Genomic DNA, 19313 nt, shown 5'->3' on the forward strand with positions numbered 1-19313 from the left:
AGGGTTTAGGTCTGGAGACATGCTTGGCCAGTTCATCACCTTTATCCTCAGCTTCTTTAGCAAGGCAGTTGTCATCTTGGAAGTGTGTTTGGGGTCGTTGGAAGACTGCCCTGCGGCCCAGTCTTCGAAGGGACGAGCTCACACTCTACTTCAGTATGTTGCAGTTAGGGTTGCAAAGGGGCGGAAAGTTTCTGGAAAATTTCTGGGAACTTAATCTGGCGAATTCTGGGAATATTCCAAATTGGAAACTTTACGGGAATTTATGGAAATTTATGGGAATTTACAGGAATTTATGGGAATTTATGGGAATTATTTGGAAATACAGTATAGGGAAATTTATATAAACTATATCATATCGTCGCTGTCGGGGTGGAATCCTCATATCTCCAAAACCGTTATTTTTCAGGAAATGAAAAAAAGCCGTACCTTATCTGCAGTACACAGGGTTTAGTCCGCGTTGCAGTGGATTGTCTTGCGCTAAATTCCTGTCCTCAGACGAGCACCAGAACTAGCGGGGGTCAAGATTTTTTTTTCTTTGAGCCCAGTGTTTTGAAGACATTTACCTCAGAAGACGTGTTGATTCGTTGCGACTCTTATTAAGGAGAAATATGCCGCGAAGCTCTCCCGCGGAGTGAGGAAGAGGTGGACAGTTGAAGTGTCCAATGGAGTTATGAGATTTGCGCTCAAGCTATTTTCAAGACTTTAGATTGGTTAATAACTTGTAAAAATAACAGACCCACGTGGGGACTGACCAATAGCATGGATATGTGAAAAAATATGAAATTGACCAAATTTGGACATACGAGGTTTCCGCCCGACAGCGACGATATATAAACATAAATAAACATTTTGTTTGGTCATAAGCAGACATGCATGCAAGGTAATACAAATTTTAAAAATGACCTCTTGACTGATTTAATTGTAAGTTTAACTTTAACTGATTCTTTCTTTGAGTAACACAAAAACATCATAAACATTATTATGCTTTTAATAAACATAATAAACTTAATAATTGTAATAAACATATTTCCCTTTGATTGCTTTAAAATGAAAGCATCCCCCACCCTTGCCCTTTTTAAAAAAAAAGTCCCAGTTAAAATGTAAAATGAACCATTTTTTTTTTTCAAGCTTATTAGGTCTCTGCTTCTGTGGTACGTAGTCAAGGCCTGGAAAATGGAGGTGAAACCCCCTCCTTAAGTGATGTATGGAGGGTTTTTTATTTCAGGGGGAGTGAGTGTGTGTGGGGGGTCATCAAATTATCTGTGCATATGGTAACACTCCTAATTTACTGCTTATTAAGAGTTCGTAAGGTAGTTAATAAGTTTAGGTATTGGGTACAATTAAGAATGTAGAATAAGGTAATGCAGAATAATATGTGCATTAATATGTGCTTAATAAGTACTAATGAATAGCAAATATTCTATTAATATTCATGCTAATAAGCAACAAGTTAAATGCCCCTAAAATAAAGTGTTACTGTGCATGTTATGGAAGAATGCAAGTACATGCAGGGGGTTTGGCCTCAATGGCCCTCCAGTAAGCAGTGTGCTGTGTGCAAGTGACCGAGAAATGCAGGGTACAAATTCAACTTAAACTGCATTAAATCTTATTGTTTTAAACAATTAATTATGCTGCAAGATTTTTTTTTTAACTACATTTAAGTTCCTTTTTATAGGCAACTCTGCATTTTTAAAAAATTCCCAGTTTATTTCCATACAGTATATTCCCGTTAATTCCCATGGAAAGTTTCCAGCCTTGAAAATTCCCGGAATTTTGCAACCCTAGTTGCAGTACATGTTGGCATTCAAGGTTCCCTCAGTGAACTGTAGCTCCCCAGTGTCAGCAGAACTCATGCAGGCCAGACCATGACACTTCCACCACCATGCTTGACTGTAGGCAAGACACACTTGTCTTCACTTGTTCTCACCTGGTTGCTGCCACACACGCTTGACACCATCTGAATCAAATATGTTTATCTTGGTCTCATCAGAAAACAGGACAGGGTTCCAGTAATCCATGTCCTTGTCTTCAGCAAACTGTTTGCAGGCTTTCTTATGCATCTTATGCACCTTCTGGGACGACAGCCATGCAGACCAATTTGATGCAGTGTGCGGCGTATGGTCTGAACACTGACAGACAGACCACCAACCCCTTCAACCTCTGCTGCAATGCTGCCAGCATTCATAGGTCTATTTCCCAAACACAACCTCTGGATATGACGCTGACCATGTGCACTCAGCTTCTTTATTTGACCATGGTGAGGCCTGTTCTAAGTGGAACCTGTCCTGTTATACCACTGTATGGTCTTTGCCACCATGCTGCAGCTTAGTTTCGGGGTCTTGGCAATCTTCTTATAGCCTACGCCATTTTTATGTAGAGAAACTTTTTTGTTAGATCCTCAGAGAGTTCTTTGCTGTGAGGTGCCATGTTGAACTTCCAGTGACCAGTATATGAGAGTGAGAGCGATAACACCAAATGTAACACACATGCTTCCCATTCACACCTGAGACTTTGTAACACCAATGAGTCACATAACACATAATTGGGCCCAATTTTGACATTTTTACTTAGGGGTGTACTCACTTTTGTGGCTAGCGGTTTAGACATTAATGGCTGTGTGTTAGTTATTTTGAGGGGACAGCAAAGTTACACTGTTATACAAGTTGTACACTCACTACTTTACATTATAGAAAAGTGTAATTTCTTCAGTGTTGTCACATGAAAAGATATAATAAAATATTTACAAAAATGTGAGGGGTGTACTCACTTCTGTGAGATACTGTATACCCTCATTGTTGTGTGGCAGTACATTAAAGGGGTGAATAGGAGGATATGTTAATTTGCTTAGACCAGTTAGCCCTGTCTTTTATAGTCCTGCCTCTAGCGAATTATTGCGAGGTGATGCAAATTCGCTTGCACTGGAACTGTGCCGCATTTCCTGCGAATGTGAACGCAATTTATACTTTGGTCTGCACTTGTTCAGGATGTAAAATATCCTATGCATGTGTTTAAGTTGATGATGACCTCATTAGTTTCCACAGCGTACATGTAGCAGGAGTAGCAGGGGAACTTTTGTGGGACACAGCTTCACTGCACATAATAATACTAAAGTAATAAAATGACAAAAATATGACCGTGTTGTGTTCATGATGTGCTTCATTTAAGAACATAAATGTACTGGGCTTTCTGATCAAATTATGAAGCCTGTGAGGGTTGCCAGGACCGCAGCAAATGTGGCTACCATGACAACCTACTCAGTCTCACCTGTATTCAAGGCAAAGGTTGTTTTCATTAGACCAGAGAATCTAGTGCCTCACAGTCAGTTTGCCCTCAATTCTAAATGTTATATTCAAAGGAAACCTGGCACTGCTCATCACCTGCCAAATTACATCCCAACAGTGAAGCATGGTGGTGGCAGCATCATGGTGTGGGAGTGTGTTTTTTTTTTTTTTTTTTTTTTTTTTTTATTATCAGCAGGGACTGGGAGACTGGTCAGGGTTGAGGGAATTCTAAATGGAACAAAGTACAGAGATATCTGCAACCTGTTGCACAGTACTCAGGACCTCAGACTGGGCCGAAGGTTCACCTTCCAACATGACAACAACCCTAAGCACACAGCCAAGACAACACTGGAGTAGCTTAGAGACAACTCTGAAAATGTCTTATGCCCCTTTTCCACCAGTGCAGTTCGAGTGCTGGTTTAGAGCCAGAGCCTAATTTAATATCAGTTCTTTCTTTTTCCCAAAGCACCGGCTCTGAACCAGGAAAAGTGGTTCTTAAGTACTTAAGACTTAAGACTTAAGAACCGCTTGCGTTAGGGGCTGGGGCAGGGTTACTGTGACCAACAAGACAAAAGAGAACGTCATTAGCACCATTTTTAAATCATTTTAAATCAGGATTCTCAGCATTTGGATGCCAATGTAGGTTCGAAAGCCATGAGCATTAACAGTAAAGCAACATCTGCCATTGTTGATGTTGTGATTGTGTTTGCCACTGCTGTGCTAATGTTGCTGTATAACGTTGTATACAGTGACGTAAGACTTGGCTCTGTGATGGCTCTCTAGCCCATGGAAAGGCAAACCGGTTCTTAGAAGGCTTGTAAGTGGAACCAACTTTGAACCAGCACTAGCGCTGAACCAGCACCTGGTTCTTTTTGGTGGAAAGAGGGCACTAGAGTGGCCCAGAGTGGGGAAACCTGAAAATGGCTGTCCACTGACAGTCCCCATCCAACCTTACCGAGCTTGAGAGGATTTTGAAAGAAGAATGGCAGAAAATCCCACAATCCAGGTCTGATAAGCTTGTTGTATCATACCCAATAAAACCTAAGGCTGTAATTGGTGCCAAAGTACTGAGTAAAAGGTCTGAATCCTTATGTACATGAGAGATTTGTTTTTTCTTTTTAATAAATTTGAATACTCTCCAAAACCACTGTATACATAGCTTTAAGGATTTTAACGACAGCAACTAATTTTCCTCTTTACACCACAGCACTGTTGAATTCTCTGATCTGATTGGTTCAAATACATTTTTATAACAGCAGCTCTGTCAGATTTACCGGCTGTAACTCAAATCACAGGTTTACGGTAATGAGCTCATTCTAATGTTTCTATGGTAACAGCGCTTTAACGTTCACTTTTATACCCGATGCTCTGTATAATCTAATAATAATAAAATCATTTTAAATATGTGCCGTCATTAGATAAAGAAAAAGATTTTAGCTGTTGATTCTCTATATTTATGGAAGGAGGCACCAGTATCACCATTTTGCCAAGGTTTCAGTAGGGTTTTTTTTTTTATTGCTTTGTCGTCTTGTTCAATTAAAAATAGAGAACAAATATTTATAGCTGCTATAATGTAGACTCCCTGTCCTCATTATTAGGAACACCTATAAACCAGTCATGAGGCAGCAGTACAATGCATTAAAACGATACAGATGCCGGACAAGAGCTTAAGTTAATCTCCACATCAAACATCAGAATAAAGAAAGTGGGATCTCTGTGGGTTTAACCGTGGCTTGGTTGTTGATGCCAGATGGGCTGGTTTAAGTATTTTATAAATTACTGATCATCAACCAAGCCACAGAGATCACACTTTGTTCACTGTGATGTTTGATGTGAAGAGTAACTGAAGCTTTTGTTTTGTATACTGTAGGTGTTCCTAATAAAATTGATGGTGAGGCTATTTGATGAAGGAACGTTGTCTTGCAGATGTTCCCAATCTATAAATTGGATAATAAAGCATGATGTGTTATTGTGTGGTACAAAACTAATTAAACATATTTGGACATAAAAATGTAACATTACGTTGCTTTGCTTAGCACTACATCCAATAATACCCAAACTGATTATTTTTCTATAGCAGCACACACTGTTTTAACTCCATTTTAAATCTATTATCTTCAGTTTTGTAGCCCCAAACGATAACCACAAGTTGTTATGCTCTTATTGTTGCCTTTTTTTAATTATTCATAGAGTAGTGTTAATATTAATGTGCACCAACTGTCGAACAAACTGCACTACTTGTCTTTTGTCATGTACGCGTATTTTTCCATATTTACTCTGTAACATAGCAGAGTCTCCTGTTAATCCGCTCTCAATGGACACGAAAACAACTCTCACTCACAGACACACACACACACACACACACAATCATGCTGCAAGATACACCTGTAACCTAGATACACCGGCTCATTTCCCGTCTCATACACAGTATGTGCTATGTTTGAATACCAATTGATTATCAGTTTGTTTAGATTTTTTGACAATGAGGTGGATGCCGTGTCTGATCCGGAGCGTCAATCTGGAGCCTATTATAAAAGATATAGCACATATTTACACCTTCTGCTTTCCAGAGGTGTATTATTGCAACTCAAGGTAAAAGTAAAGACAAAAAACACTCCTTCTTTTCACACATTTGAAGTGTTAATTGGGTAAATAAACCCATATATACAGTAGGTGTGAATGCTGGTGAAGGTAAAGAGCCTGTGGTAAAGGTGTCTCCTCTGAGTATTGCGCACTGTTTAATTTGTTTTTGAAGAACCTCAAGTACACAACTACACACACTCTCTCTCTCTTTCTCTCCCCCCCCTTTCCCATGGGATCTGAAATAATATTTTTATTTTGTCAGCCACAGCAGCTTTCATTTCTTTGGCATGAGTGACCTTGTTTGTTGTGTTAATATTTTTTCGTAAATCTTTTGATCTCTTTCATTCTCTTGCACATTTGCTTGTGTGTGTGCATTTCATTACATATTATAATGCTAGGCTAACATTTATGACGTGGACAGAATGGTGTAGTATATATTGCTTTTGCACAGCTCATATACACTGCTGCATTAAAGAAAGTAACCTGTTGCTGAAAGTAATTTTAGTAGCCGTCTTATTACAACCTACCAGATGATGCACAGGGTTAGAAAACCAGAAAAATAATGATGTTCTTTAAATTTGTAATTCATCTGTGCTATTGAATTCTCCATTCTGATTGGTCAAGAGGTGTTCATTTTCTACGGCAGCGACTCAGACAATAATGCCAGCTGCAAGCTCATATAAAAGCATTTCTCCTAACACGTTATTGATTCTGTAGTAACAGATGATTCACACAATCTCTACCTAATGATACGTCGATTAAAAGAAAAGAATAATCGCTTACATGATATCTTCACAAAAATCTTAACATATCAGAGGTTAAACATATCAGCGCTCCGTAACAGTATGCTTTAAGTAACTGGCAAGTCTTAAGGGACATTTAGTGTGTGTGTGTGTGTGTGTGTATGTATATATATATATATATATATATATATATATATATATATATATATATATATATATATATATATATATATATATATATATAATGTGTGTGTGTGTGTGTATATATATACATATATATATCTATATATATATATATATGTAATGTGTGTGTATAATTTTTTTTCTTATTAAAAAAGAGAAAGAGGCTGACGAGGGAGCGATTGTTTATGGCCACTGCATGACTGAAAATAGTAACGAACTTTTCATTTGCTTCATTAATAATGAATTTCAAATGGTTGGCTACTATGCAAAATACTCTGGAGTACAATACTTTATCTGTTTACTGTTGAAAAATAACAAACAAATAAGTTTGGAGTGTTGTATTGTGTCAAGTCACATCACAACACCCTGTTGTTACTTTCCTATGACTCCCTGAAGCGGTTCATTTCCTAGTTTTAACACACTGGTCTCAAATGATAAAATTAGCTGAGTCTTTTTTTTTTTTTTCTATTATGTAAAGTTCTAAGGTAAAACACGAGTCTATAGTAAGATATTTGTGCTAGTACATTGCTGTTTCTATAGTAACAGCTAATTGATAGGGAATCGTTTGACTAATGCTCGCTAATTAATGCAACCCAACAATTAGCAGATTAAAAAAGCGTGTGCTCGGATGTCACGCTGCTTTTTTTTCTCTGGCATGTTGATGGAGGGGGTAAAAAGCAGGTGAATATTAATGAATAAACAAACCTATAATAAAAGAAGTTCTTCGTTCACAAATATTAAACGGTATTTAATATGAAGATTTATACAGAATTTAAACATATTTTTCTTTGACAAACAAATAGGAATCATTTCTCAATATCTGTGTGGTTATTAGAAAATATCTAATAGTAACAGTAAACAGTAAAACAGTAACTCTGCTTTGTGTCAAAGGTGCATCTCACACAGTGGTGAAAGTTTTCCCGTAAACTGCACAAGTTGTCACGATTTATTCCTCACATGTTGCGTAACATGGTGTACTGTACTACGTGGTGAAATTGTGATGCTGTGAAGCTGCAGAGATCCTGCACAGAGCAAGAACCTGAAACTCTGTCTGACAGAGAAATACTCACAGTTGTAGGTTGTAGTTGTTTTTAAATAAAACTTGAGGGATTCCCCTAAAAAAACTCTTGAGAGTTGTAGATTTAACCTTTTAAACTGATTCTGAAAATGTTCATGCAACAGGAGTTGTTCTTAAATTCTGTAACCTTCTGTGATGATGCAAACATTTGTGCACTTTGCATTTAAACAAACTACAGAGCCACATGAGGTGTTCTTTACCTATTTATTTACATGCACTACTGGTCTGGCCGTGCTGCAACAAATTGTGCACGTGTATGCATGTACATTTATGTTGCCATGGCAACTGGTCTCACTCTTATCCATTCAACTGTCCCGTATTTGAGAAAAAACGTTTGTTGTGTAACGGTCTCTGACACTGCGCTGTTGACGGAGCCCGTGTCTAACTGTACACTGCCTTCTTGTACCGTGCATCGCTGCTCTCTGGCTGCAAGAGAAAAGGCCAGTTGCCATAGCAAAGCTCTCTGCTTGCACACAGGAAGCGGAGCTCACCGACTCTAAGCTGGCATACGTATGTGAAACGAACTGAGATGCGTGGCTCTGAGTGGAGAGAAGTGAGGAGGTGGTTGGAAGTTGCATTGCCATAACGATTCAGTGCATGGACTGAGCAGAGTGAAATCACTATTAGCAGCTAAATACTGGGGATTGTGGTGCAGTAGTATAGCTTTCTCACCTTTTCCTGTTTCATTTATTCATTTATTAAGAACATCAGTTAATCCTAGACCTGGAAATTTAATTTACCTGTGTTCCCTGTTTATTTATTATATTATGTTGTATACTGTATAGTGACATATCAGGTGCATATTGTTGCTGATGCACCACATGGTAGGGACAGAAGCTGCACATGCTTCTTGCAATGTGCACAAAAACATTTCTATTATTTGCAAACTACTGGCTTCAAATCTTTTAAACTAAGGGTATATTCTGTATGTATGTATCTTTATCTGATTAGTTCTCTATATTCTGTATTCAGATTTAAATCTTAAGTGGAACTTGACCTAATCCTTAAGAGAAGGTGTCACTGGAGTTTATAATTGCTCTGTTAGAAATGTGTTTTGGACACTTTTCATTACATTACATTTATGGCATTTGGCAGACGCCCTTATCCAGAGCGACTTACATTTTTTCTCCGTTATACAGCAGAGCAATTAAGGGTTAAGGGTCTTGCTCAGGGGCCCAGCAGTGGCAGTTGGTGGCCATGGGGTTCGAAATAATGACCGTCCAATCAGTAGTCCAACACCATATCCACTGAGCTACCACATCCCCATCAAATCCTCGGTCACTCTTTTTTTTTTTTTTTCTTCTTCTTCTTTTTCCCCCTTAAACATTTTCTCAAAATATCAACAAATTAGTAACTTAATTTAAGCTACTGCATCCCAGACCAGACAGGTACTAAGGATGCTTTAAATGCATTGTACAGCACTGCAGTTTATATCGGTCATGCCCTCACTGCTCTCACTCCAAATGTACAGTTTTGAATCTTTCTCATACAACCATAAAAACAAAACAAAAACAGTGAACCTCAGATTCATATCTGTATCACTTTAGAACACATTATTTGTTTGTGGAAAATAATCTATATTTGTATCTCTGTTGTATATCTTTGCCTCCTGGTGAGATGGGACACTGGACATCTGGGGCTCAAGCCTGAATATAGGCCGTAAACATGTCCTCTGTGCTGATAAACAGTTCTTTGGATGTCTTGTCTCATGTTGTGACTATTTTCAGTTCTCTGCATGCCCACAAGCACGTCTCTCACCTCTCTCTTACTTCAGCTTGCTTGTCACTGGAAATCCGCATTAGTCTGAGACATGTCTGTGTGTACTAATGATTTAATGTTCGCGTCACTAATGGATTCAAATGACAGGCAAGATTTTGGAGCCAGGCCAGGTTTTCAGAATAATGCTACAAATTTTAGAATTTTATAATAATATTTTTATTTATTTATTTATTTATTTATTTATTTATTTATTTATTTATTTTTATCTTAATAAAACATACTTGGCCACAGTGTTCGTGAGTAGAGTTGCTGTTACCTGTAAGGAAAAAATGACATGGTAAGGGTTTGGGGACATCATACTGTAAGCTACTAGAACATTGTGTTTTTACACAGATTCTACACATATCTGGAAATGTACACAAAGGAACATAACTTTTTCAAACAACACTCCCTCAGCGGTATGATATTATTAATAAAAACCTCCAGCAGGTGTTTAGTCTGGTGAGGCCATAGCTTGTGATTGATATTTTCCTGCATTACGTGATTCTATCCTGACATTTCTGTCGGATTCACTGATGATCATAGGATAAAGGTCAGAAGAACTTGGTATCGATTTCCAATGATGTTTCCCCTTTAGAAGGACAATTAGTCCTAAACCGATGCAGCAAAATGCCTCCAACACAATTGAATTTGTGTCTATTTAACTTGTCTGTACAAGAAGAAGTGTTTGAATTGAATTTAAATTAAATATATGGAATTAAATTCTATTGAATAATGTTGTTATTATTATTATTATTAGTAGAAGTAGGAGGAGAAGTAATAGTAGTAATGGTAATTAATTTTGGTTGTTTATTGTTTATTATTTAGAATATTATTGCTGTTAATTTTGTAATAACAATGATAATAATGATTACTAATAGTATCTTTATTAGTAGTAGTTGTAGTCAATTAATTAATTACTTTATTTGTTTATTTATTGTATCTGTTTATTTACTGTTGTGTATATGTGCCTAAGGACACGTCTTAGATTTATGCAGGTTTAGAGTACAGGTTTTTAATTTAAAAAATGCAGCTTTCTGTCAATTTAAAATAACACACACAAAAAAGTTTTGTACCTGAATTGTCTGATCTTATAATTGTGATAAATGATAATATTACACCAAATAACTGTGATTATTATTTTAGCCATTATCCTGCAGCCGGTGTTTACTTTGTGGGATGTTAATTAATTTGGCACTTGTTCTTTTTTTTGATGCTGAAGCTAATGCTACTTTGGCAGATCCTGGGTAGGTTTTTAGTTGCTTAATAGTAATACTGTAAATTACTGCCTGTAATGAATGTCATACCTTTTCTGTCTGTTACCTTTTAACAGGTTCTATCAATGTGATGACAAATTATCTTTTGTGTTGCTTTTAGATTGTAAAATTGCAAACCAAAAAGGAGACCTTAAATATTAAAAACTAAGTTAACTCGTCAGATCTTTTCCAACATAAAGTATTACAAAGAAACCACCAGAAGTCAAGTACAAAACAAATATTAAATAATATTGGTTCTGTAACAAACTCTTTCCTCATCTGTAACTGACATCTCTTTAACAGTTGGCCCGCTGGTTTTGAGCCAAAAAAAATGTAAAAAATAAACCATCCATGATTCCCTCTACTTTGACTAGAGCCACAGCTGAAGAGAAGCAGCCACATAGCATGACGCTACCACCACCATGCTTCACTATACTTCTAGTGTTCTTTGTGCTATTAGCTGTTTAATTTACTCCCCCACTACAAATGAGCTGTGTGACCATCACAATCACATGTTTGTTGTACATCCCCTTCCAAAAACTTGGACATTAATATGAAATTGTTCCACCCTTAATAACGTCTTTATGACGCTTGATTTGTCTGTAGATGTATTGTCATGTTAGAACATGTTTGGGCTTAGTATATTCATATAAGTAAAAGGAAATATTCCTGCTGGGTGATATTGTCACTATAACCATAAACCGTAGTCTTATTCAAAACATTTTAATCATGTACCTATTTAAAAAAGCATTATATATCTGTCTGTCTAGGGCACGAATGATCGGTTATTTTGCTCTGTGTAATAACAATTCTTTCTTTAGATCACAGAGGTTTATTTATGAAGGTATGAATATTAACATCTGTCCAACAACAGGCTGATCAGCAACCAATTTTCAAGATTGTGTGTCTGAAGCTATTTTTTTTATTAGTAAGTATTTGATTATGAATTTTTTAATGTTATTCACTGCAGGTGAGGTGTCTGACCCTGTTTGTGACCCACTACCCTCCACTGTGTGAGCTTGAGAAGCTCTGTCCATGTCACGTTGGAAACTACCACATGGCCTTCCTGCTCAATGAGCCAGAAACTGCAGCTGAAGGTATGGGAGAGGTATGGGATTTTGTGTGGGAGGGATGGGAATAATGGACAAGTGGGATGGGAATAATGGATAAAATGACCTTCTGGGGACAGTTTAGGTGTATGCACAACATTAATAAACTGCATTAATAGTTACACTATATGGCCAAAAGTTTGCGGTCACCTGACCATCACATGATTACATATGTGGTCTTCCCCAAACTGTTGCCACAATGACAGTGCACCTATGCACAAAGTGAGCTCCATTTTTGCCTAATTAAAATGGAAGAACTCCTTGCTCATGCCTAGACCCTGACCTCAACCACACTAAATACCCTTGGGATGAACTGGGACTTTCCATCATCAGTGCATGACATTACTAATGCTCTAGTAGCTGAATGAATAGAAATCCCCACAGCAATGCTGGAAAGCCTTCTCAGAAGTGTGGAGCTTGTTATAACCGTGGATGTGATGGTCAGGTGTACACAATGTTAGAGAAATGTATTGGAAAGTATTCTTAGAGAACTAGACCAACATAAGATTGCTCAAAATTAACTGTCAGTTTTCTTAGGTGAGTCACACTTCTATCTCAAGCGTTTTTATAGCATAGCTTTGCTTGCACTGGGGAACTGGAGAGGAATAGAGACTTCATCGTTGTAATCTCAGTAAGACAGAAAATTCACGAGTTTACATCCTGCACGAGTGGGATGTTTAACACACAGTCTGTAACACACTTGTAGAGAAACAGAGTGTAATATTGACTATAGTTATTTCTAGATTTAGAGTAATCATATAATTTGAAAGACTATTTAGATAAATTGTGATTCACAGTATATGACATTACTGAGACCTTTCCATTTACATTTTAGGCATATATTTACATTTCCCTGGCAATGAAATTATTTTTGACATAAGATTGAAGACTGCTGCTCTGCTCCTCTCTTTTCTTTAAAAAGCAACTCATGAGGAGACGGGTCAGTTGGTGGGTCAGATTTTTTCCTTAGCAAAGTTAATAAAGACCTATCTGGTGAGTTGTATTTTAAGACAACATTCATGATAATGCTACAGAGCTAGCATTATAGTCAGTGGCCTAAAAGATATGATATAGATATGCCATTATGAAGAGCTAAAGAAGTTTTCGGGTTCCTGAGTAGCACAATAGGAAGAAACGGTTTGCCACATCATATACAGAGATCACAAGCTGTGAATCCTGAGTCTGAGGGGGCATGTGTCTGCAAGCACATAGATCAGGTGGATAGCACTTTCAGATCAAAAAGATACAGTTGGCTGGATTAACGTGTCTTGAGGGAAGCTTGTGATGAATTGATGGACAGCTAACTTCCCACAAAGACAAATGATTTACTATACATTTATACATCAGGTGATATTTCCCTCAGAAGGATTTGCTCTTGCGATGCCTCTAATTTTTTGACTGCTTCTCTCTGATGTAACACTTTTTTAACTCTGTCTTTTTTACCCTGCAGTGGAGGAGGTGCAACCAGAGTTCATCACTTTCCTCTATCAACTGACGGAGGGAGCAGCGGCTCGGAGCTATGGGCTGAACGTGGCACGGCTGGCAGAAATCCCACAGAGCATCCTCACATCTGCAGCTCTCAAGTCCAAAGAGCTGGAGGCCATCGTCAACAGCCGCAGGTACATAACGTGGGCCGTGAAACCTTATGCAACTTTCAAAAATGCTGTATGTACTATTAATAAAATAAAGCCAAGTGCTCAGCATGTATCTATAGCCATCTGCTCTGAGGCCATGATAATAAGCAAAAAAAATGTATTTAACTGTTACAATAATGCTTATTTCAACTTTTACAATGTTACAGAAAGGCATTTTTTGGTCAGATAAAACTTAGTGCTTTTTGATTTAATGGGCCTTGTTTATTAAGCTGGATATGAACAGATTTATTTGTAAATTGTTCACAGTAGCATAAACACAATAAATTGATGGATTTCATGCAAATCTAATTAGTTCAGAAAGACCAAGAACTTCTGAGCTTGTGTAAATTTACGTAAGTGACTCACTGATGTGAGCTTTAATACACATGATAGACTTGTATAATCAAGATCCTGTATTTCTGTCTAGATTAACTAGTTCTAAATGAGATTACTGGGTATGAGGTAGCCTAGTGGTTATGATGTTGGATTACTGATCGGAAGGTCGTGGGTTCGAATCCCAGGTCCACCAAGATGCCACTGCTGGGCCCCTGAGCAAGGCCCTTAATTGCTCAGTTGTTTAATTGAAATGGAAAAAAAGTAAGTCACTCTGGATAAGGGTGTCTGCTAAATGCCGTAATTGTAACTGTACTGGAAGAGTTTTTTTTTTATATATATATTATAGTTCACGTAGATCAACTTGCATGTAGATCACTGGCGTTCTTTAACATATACACAGAAGTGCAAAGAAAATGACCAAAATATTTGTAAAGCTGGCAATAATGTATAGTTTGATTTGAAATAAAAAAAAAGAATTGACACACATTATTAAGATTCATAAACCTGCAGGGAAACCATTACAAACACATGTTACTCAGACAGAAAGCTGGTATTATTTCTTAAGGGCAAATCACTCCATCATTGAGAGGGAAAAAAATTAACATGCACTGTTTAATTAAATAACTAATCAGTAAAATACACACAAGAAAAATTAGAAGAGTAACCTGGCTTCTTATTTAGGAAACATTTCACAAACAGCAGATATGAGTGAAACAAACAAAAGATATGAAACAAACCTTCTCAGAGCGTGTCATTTATAAGACAATACGGCAATCTAGTGCAACAGTTTTCAAATAAAATCATGTGAAAGCAGGCAGAAAAACAATCTGTAATTCCAACAGAATGATAAATACAGTGAGAAACTAATACACAGGATGATGTAGGGAATATCACGATATGGTAAGAACACAGAAAAACAATATCAGTAATATCATTCTTGTTAAAACTGTATATGCAAACTGCCTGTAATATCAATCCGTCTAACATGGAGCCGTTCACTGGTACGTGATCTTTGGTTCGCTTTGGTATTAATCTCGTGCAGAAGAGTTTGACCATCATACATCTCACTGTAATATGTGTTTGAAGAGTGATTGAATTATCTAAATGCAAATTGGACCATTGCTCTAAAGAGCTTAACCATAACGTCAGTGACAAAGTGAATGTATTGGGCCGCTGCAACAGCACATCCTGCTTTCCATAGATCATTATCACTTTACTGGGTATGTAGGCCAGTGGGATGAGTTGCATGAGTTTCCTATTAGAGTCGTTATTATCTCGGTTATCATCGAAGTACCCGGGCTTGCTAAGAGTTAGAGAGCTGAGCGTAAATGAGGCGCTATAATAATAATAATGCTAACAGCTCATGGTTCTGAGTGAATAGAATGATTCTTTCATATGCTGAAGGAAAAAGCAAACAAAGTTAAATCTGTTTTTTTCTATCTTTTTCTAGGAAAACTGTGAAGCTGCTTAATGACGCTTGGAAAATCACTAATAGGGAATCATTACTCGAGTGGATAAAGTCAGACATTAATAAGATGTGTGTGTGAGTGTGTGTGTTGTGTGTGAGAGAAGGGTTGTTGCGGTAGTCCAAATAAACTACACTGTATATTAATCTACACGATTGTGTATTTTTTATGCATCATGATCACTTCGGAAAGTTCAGAAGCTTAGTTGCAGGGTGCTGTAATACAGGTTCTTTGCACTCCTCAGCATCTGAAATCTGAAAATGTTTACAGAAGGTATACAGAAAATGTATGTAAAGATTTTGCAATGCTGTTGTGTGATGAACCAAAAGGATTAAAGCAGAAGTCTGTTTTTTACCCTCCTCCTGTCTCTTCTTTTTACTTCTGTATTTTCAAAGCATGAAATGTAGCATCAAGCATTTAAGTGTGTAATCACCACCTGTCTTTCATTATGTAAGACAAATTACTGTGACTTGGACACTTCCTTGAGAGGAGAGAAGAGCGTGCCACAAGTGCTGGATATTGACCCAAAGTATTTCATCTGATTTCTGAGGATTTCCTGCTGTTGGTTTAACATAAACCTCAGCATGTAAAAGGCCTGCTGTTGGCATGGCACAAGGATGAGAGCTTAAGTGCATTATAATTACTTCTCTGTAAACAGGTGGACGGAGCTCATGGCGCAAGCTCTTTCATTCCATGTATGTAGTTGCTTTCTGGGAAAGTTTGTGTAAAATCCATATTTATTTGCCAGCTTGCTACAGGTGTGTGTTCTGCATCTGTTCATCTTTTTGTTGCCAAATAAGCCGATGACAGACAGATAAATAAGGGTAACCTTTCCTGATGACTTCCAACATGTGAAAAAGACAAAAATGAGAAACGCACTGGAGAAACAGTATGAGAAATGCAGGTCAGCTAATTTTTCACTCTTATCACATATGACAGCCATTGCATTCCCCATTTTACTGCTGATTTCGTTTTTTGCTGACTTTTTATTTTGTTTTTTTTTTTTTTTTTTTTTTTTTTTTTTTTTTTAACTTTTCAGATTTCTAAGCACTTTCAGAGAAGTTTGGGGCGTATTGCACAGACATCCTGAATTAATTATGGTACTTCACCTCACACTGATAATACTAAGAGATTAGGCCTCCAGAGTTCTAGTGTGTTATTAAACCAATAATCAGTAAATTGAATGAAATGGATAACAAGTTAACATTTAACAAGGGAGACAATACTATATTAATTTGCCACTTCTGTTGTTAACCCAGTACTTTCATAAAATTTAATACAAAACCCAGCGACTGACTGTGCATGCAAACATTAGGTAAACGTCTAGTAATTCTGAACTGAACTGCTGAAAAACAATTACTAAAAGGGACCCTGCTAAACTGTCGTTATAACAGACTGTCCCCAAATTAATTCTTCACACGCAAAGGAAATTAACACACTTTTTTTTTTAAGCAAAGGGTATTTTTAGCTACAAAACATTCACTATATTATTTCTGATAATTCTATGTAAACACAGTCATTTGCCCACTGCTCCGGGTGTGTGTGTGTGTGTGTGTGTGTGTGTGTGTGTTCACTTTGGATGGGTTAAATGCAGAGAACGAATTCTGAGTATGTGTCACCATACTTAGCCGTATGTCACGTCACTCATGGAGTTTTGCATGTTCTCCTTGTGTGGTTTCACTGGGTTCCTCTCACCTCCCAAAAAAACTTGCATGTAGGTGAATTGACTATTATAAATTTCCAATAAATGAGATTATCCCCTAAATTTATTTGGTTCCAGATCCATTCTTTACCGCAGAGGAATGAATGAATGCTTCAGACTGTATTTTCTCCCACTTACAGTACATCAGTAATATAACTTAACACGACACTAAAACGATATTATGTTGTAATTTATTTGATCTTTGCTACAAGGAAATTGAATGCACACCACAAAACTATTTAATATGCTAGCTTTCATAGATGTCCTGCTGTGACACCTAGAATAAATGAGATATGTTGAGATAAATATTTGTCGATGTTCACACCTTACAAAGGAGCTTGTACGTAGGTTGTAGTCTTTTCAAGAAGTATGGAGTATAATAGGGAAAACCTTATTGTACAGCACATCTGGATGTAGATATAGAGTCTTAATGAACAGGAAGAACAAAGAGGTATCCCTGTTCTGGCTGGCACAAAGATAGTGAGATTATAAATGACTTCTCTTCCAATGTGTACACTGTACACAGTATTTAGTGCGTTGAAGAAGATGTACATCATCAGCAACATAAGGCTTTTTTCATTCTGCCTGAAATTCTACAGTATCCAAGTCTTGGGCACAAACTGTTTTTTTAGAATTGCAAACCCTGAGGTAATCCATATGAAACCGTCCAACATCCAACAGCAGTAAGCTACATGCGTATTATCCTGGTTATGCGCATCCCTAAGGATACACAAGGTGCTCTTCGCCCCGCCCCCGTTCTTCTCTCAGCCAATCAGCAGCGTCGCACTTCCTGATGAAACAGAAGCTGTCTCTTTAAGGAGCTGTCAAATCAGATTAAAGCCGATCCTGAAAGCTATGTTGTCTCTGCGTTTATCAGTGCAGTAGCGCATACGTGCACTATTATTAATCCGCGTTGCTCATTCGCTCTAAAACAATGCAATACAAAGTTCTGCCACGGTTCAGACCGCAAACACTTGGATATAGTCGCTTAGGAAGTTAGGAACTGAGGAGCGCAGAGAGGCGCAAGGACGCACGGCTGAAACTTCTAGTGCTCAGAGCTTATACAACTTGGAGAAGGGGGTGGAAAAAGGTCCAAAGCATCGTGACGGGAATGTTGCTGAAGAGCAGGTGAGATCGGAGAAGAACCGAAACGGAAAATGCAGAAGAGCGTTCGATATAATGAGGGACACGCTCTGTATCTCTCCGTGGTGGCGCGCAAAGAGGGCACCAAGCGCGGCTACCTCAGCAAGAAGACGACGGAAAACAGCAAATGGCACGAGAAGTTTTTCGCCCTCTACCAAAATGTGCTCTTCTACTTTGACTCCGAACAGAGTGCTCGACCCTCAGGCATTTACCTCCTGGAGGGCTGCACATGTGAACGAGTCCCGGCGCCTAAAGTGTCCACCGGAGGCAAGGAGACACTGGATAAACAGGTGAGCTGCAGCAGCACAACACAACACAAAGGATCAGGGTTCAAGAACAATGATCATGTCTTTATATTTAACTTTAACTTAAATGTTTCACTTGCAAAAAGCCAACAGTCCATTGCAAGGCTAGTTTTCTTCAGTGTGAACACCTGGGAGTGTCTGATTCTGTACAGGTTAATGCAAAAACTTTTGGTGAAAACAGAATGTTATGTAACTGTTCACTTAACAGCAAAGCATTTAGATATTTCTACACACCGATCAGCCATTACATTATAACCACCTGCTTAATATTGTGTCATTCCCCTTTTTTCCATCAAAACAGTTCTGATCCGTTCAGGTATGGACTCCACAAGCTCTTATATCTGACACCAAGACATTAGCAGGAGATCCTTTAAGTCCTGTAAGTGGTGAGGCCTCCATGGATCGGACGTTTGTCTGTCACATCCCACAGATGCTTGATTAGATTGAGATTTGGGGAATTTGGAGGCCGGGACAACACCTTTAACACTTTTTGTTCCTCAAGCCATTTCTGAACAATTCCCATTGTGCATACTGGTGACAGCTCTTCCCCAGGGACACACACCCCTAGAGGTCCACATGATGTATATAAAAAACACGATTCATTAGACCAGGCCACCTTCATTCAATGTTCCATGGTCAATTTTGGATGCTTGTGTCCGTTGTAGGTGTGTTCAGTGGTGGACAGAAGACCGCATGGTCACTCTGACCAGTCTGCAGCCCCATACGCATCAAACTG

At 38.0% G+C, this 19313-nt stretch overlaps 2 protein-coding genes across 5 annotated transcripts in view; both read left to right on the plus strand.

Annotated features, from left to right (window-relative positions):
- The window catches only part of msh3 (mutS homolog 3 (E. coli)), a 68228-nt gene extending 52508 nt beyond the window's left edge, over window positions 1-15720 (plus strand). Inside the window, exons 22-24 of the mRNA XM_060883893.1 lie at window positions 11853-11979; window positions 13442-13610; window positions 15412-15720. Coding sequence (XP_060739876.1) covers window positions 11853-11979; window positions 13442-13610; window positions 15412-15508 — 393 coding nt within the window. The 3' untranslated portion in view covers window positions 15509-15720. The remainder of the gene's footprint in view (window positions 1-11852; window positions 11980-13441; window positions 13611-15411) is intronic.
- Window positions 15721-17973: 2253 nt separating this feature from the next.
- Window positions 17974-19313, plus strand: part of rasgrf2b (Ras protein-specific guanine nucleotide-releasing factor 2b) — a 70579-nt gene continuing 69239 nt past the window's right edge. For all 4 annotated transcript variants that reach the window (XM_060884095.1, XM_060884096.1, XM_060884098.1 and 1 more), the window contains exon 1: window positions 17974-18562. In XM_060884095.1, coding sequence (XP_060740078.1) covers window positions 18287-18562 — 276 coding nt within the window. In that variant the 5' untranslated portion in view covers window positions 17974-18286. The remainder of the gene's footprint in view (window positions 18563-19313) is intronic.

This window comes from Tachysurus vachellii, chromosome 12, assembly GCF_030014155.1.
Source record: "Tachysurus vachellii isolate PV-2020 chromosome 12, HZAU_Pvac_v1, whole genome shotgun sequence".
Lineage (NCBI taxonomy): Eukaryota > Metazoa > Chordata > Actinopteri > Siluriformes > Bagridae > Tachysurus > Tachysurus vachellii.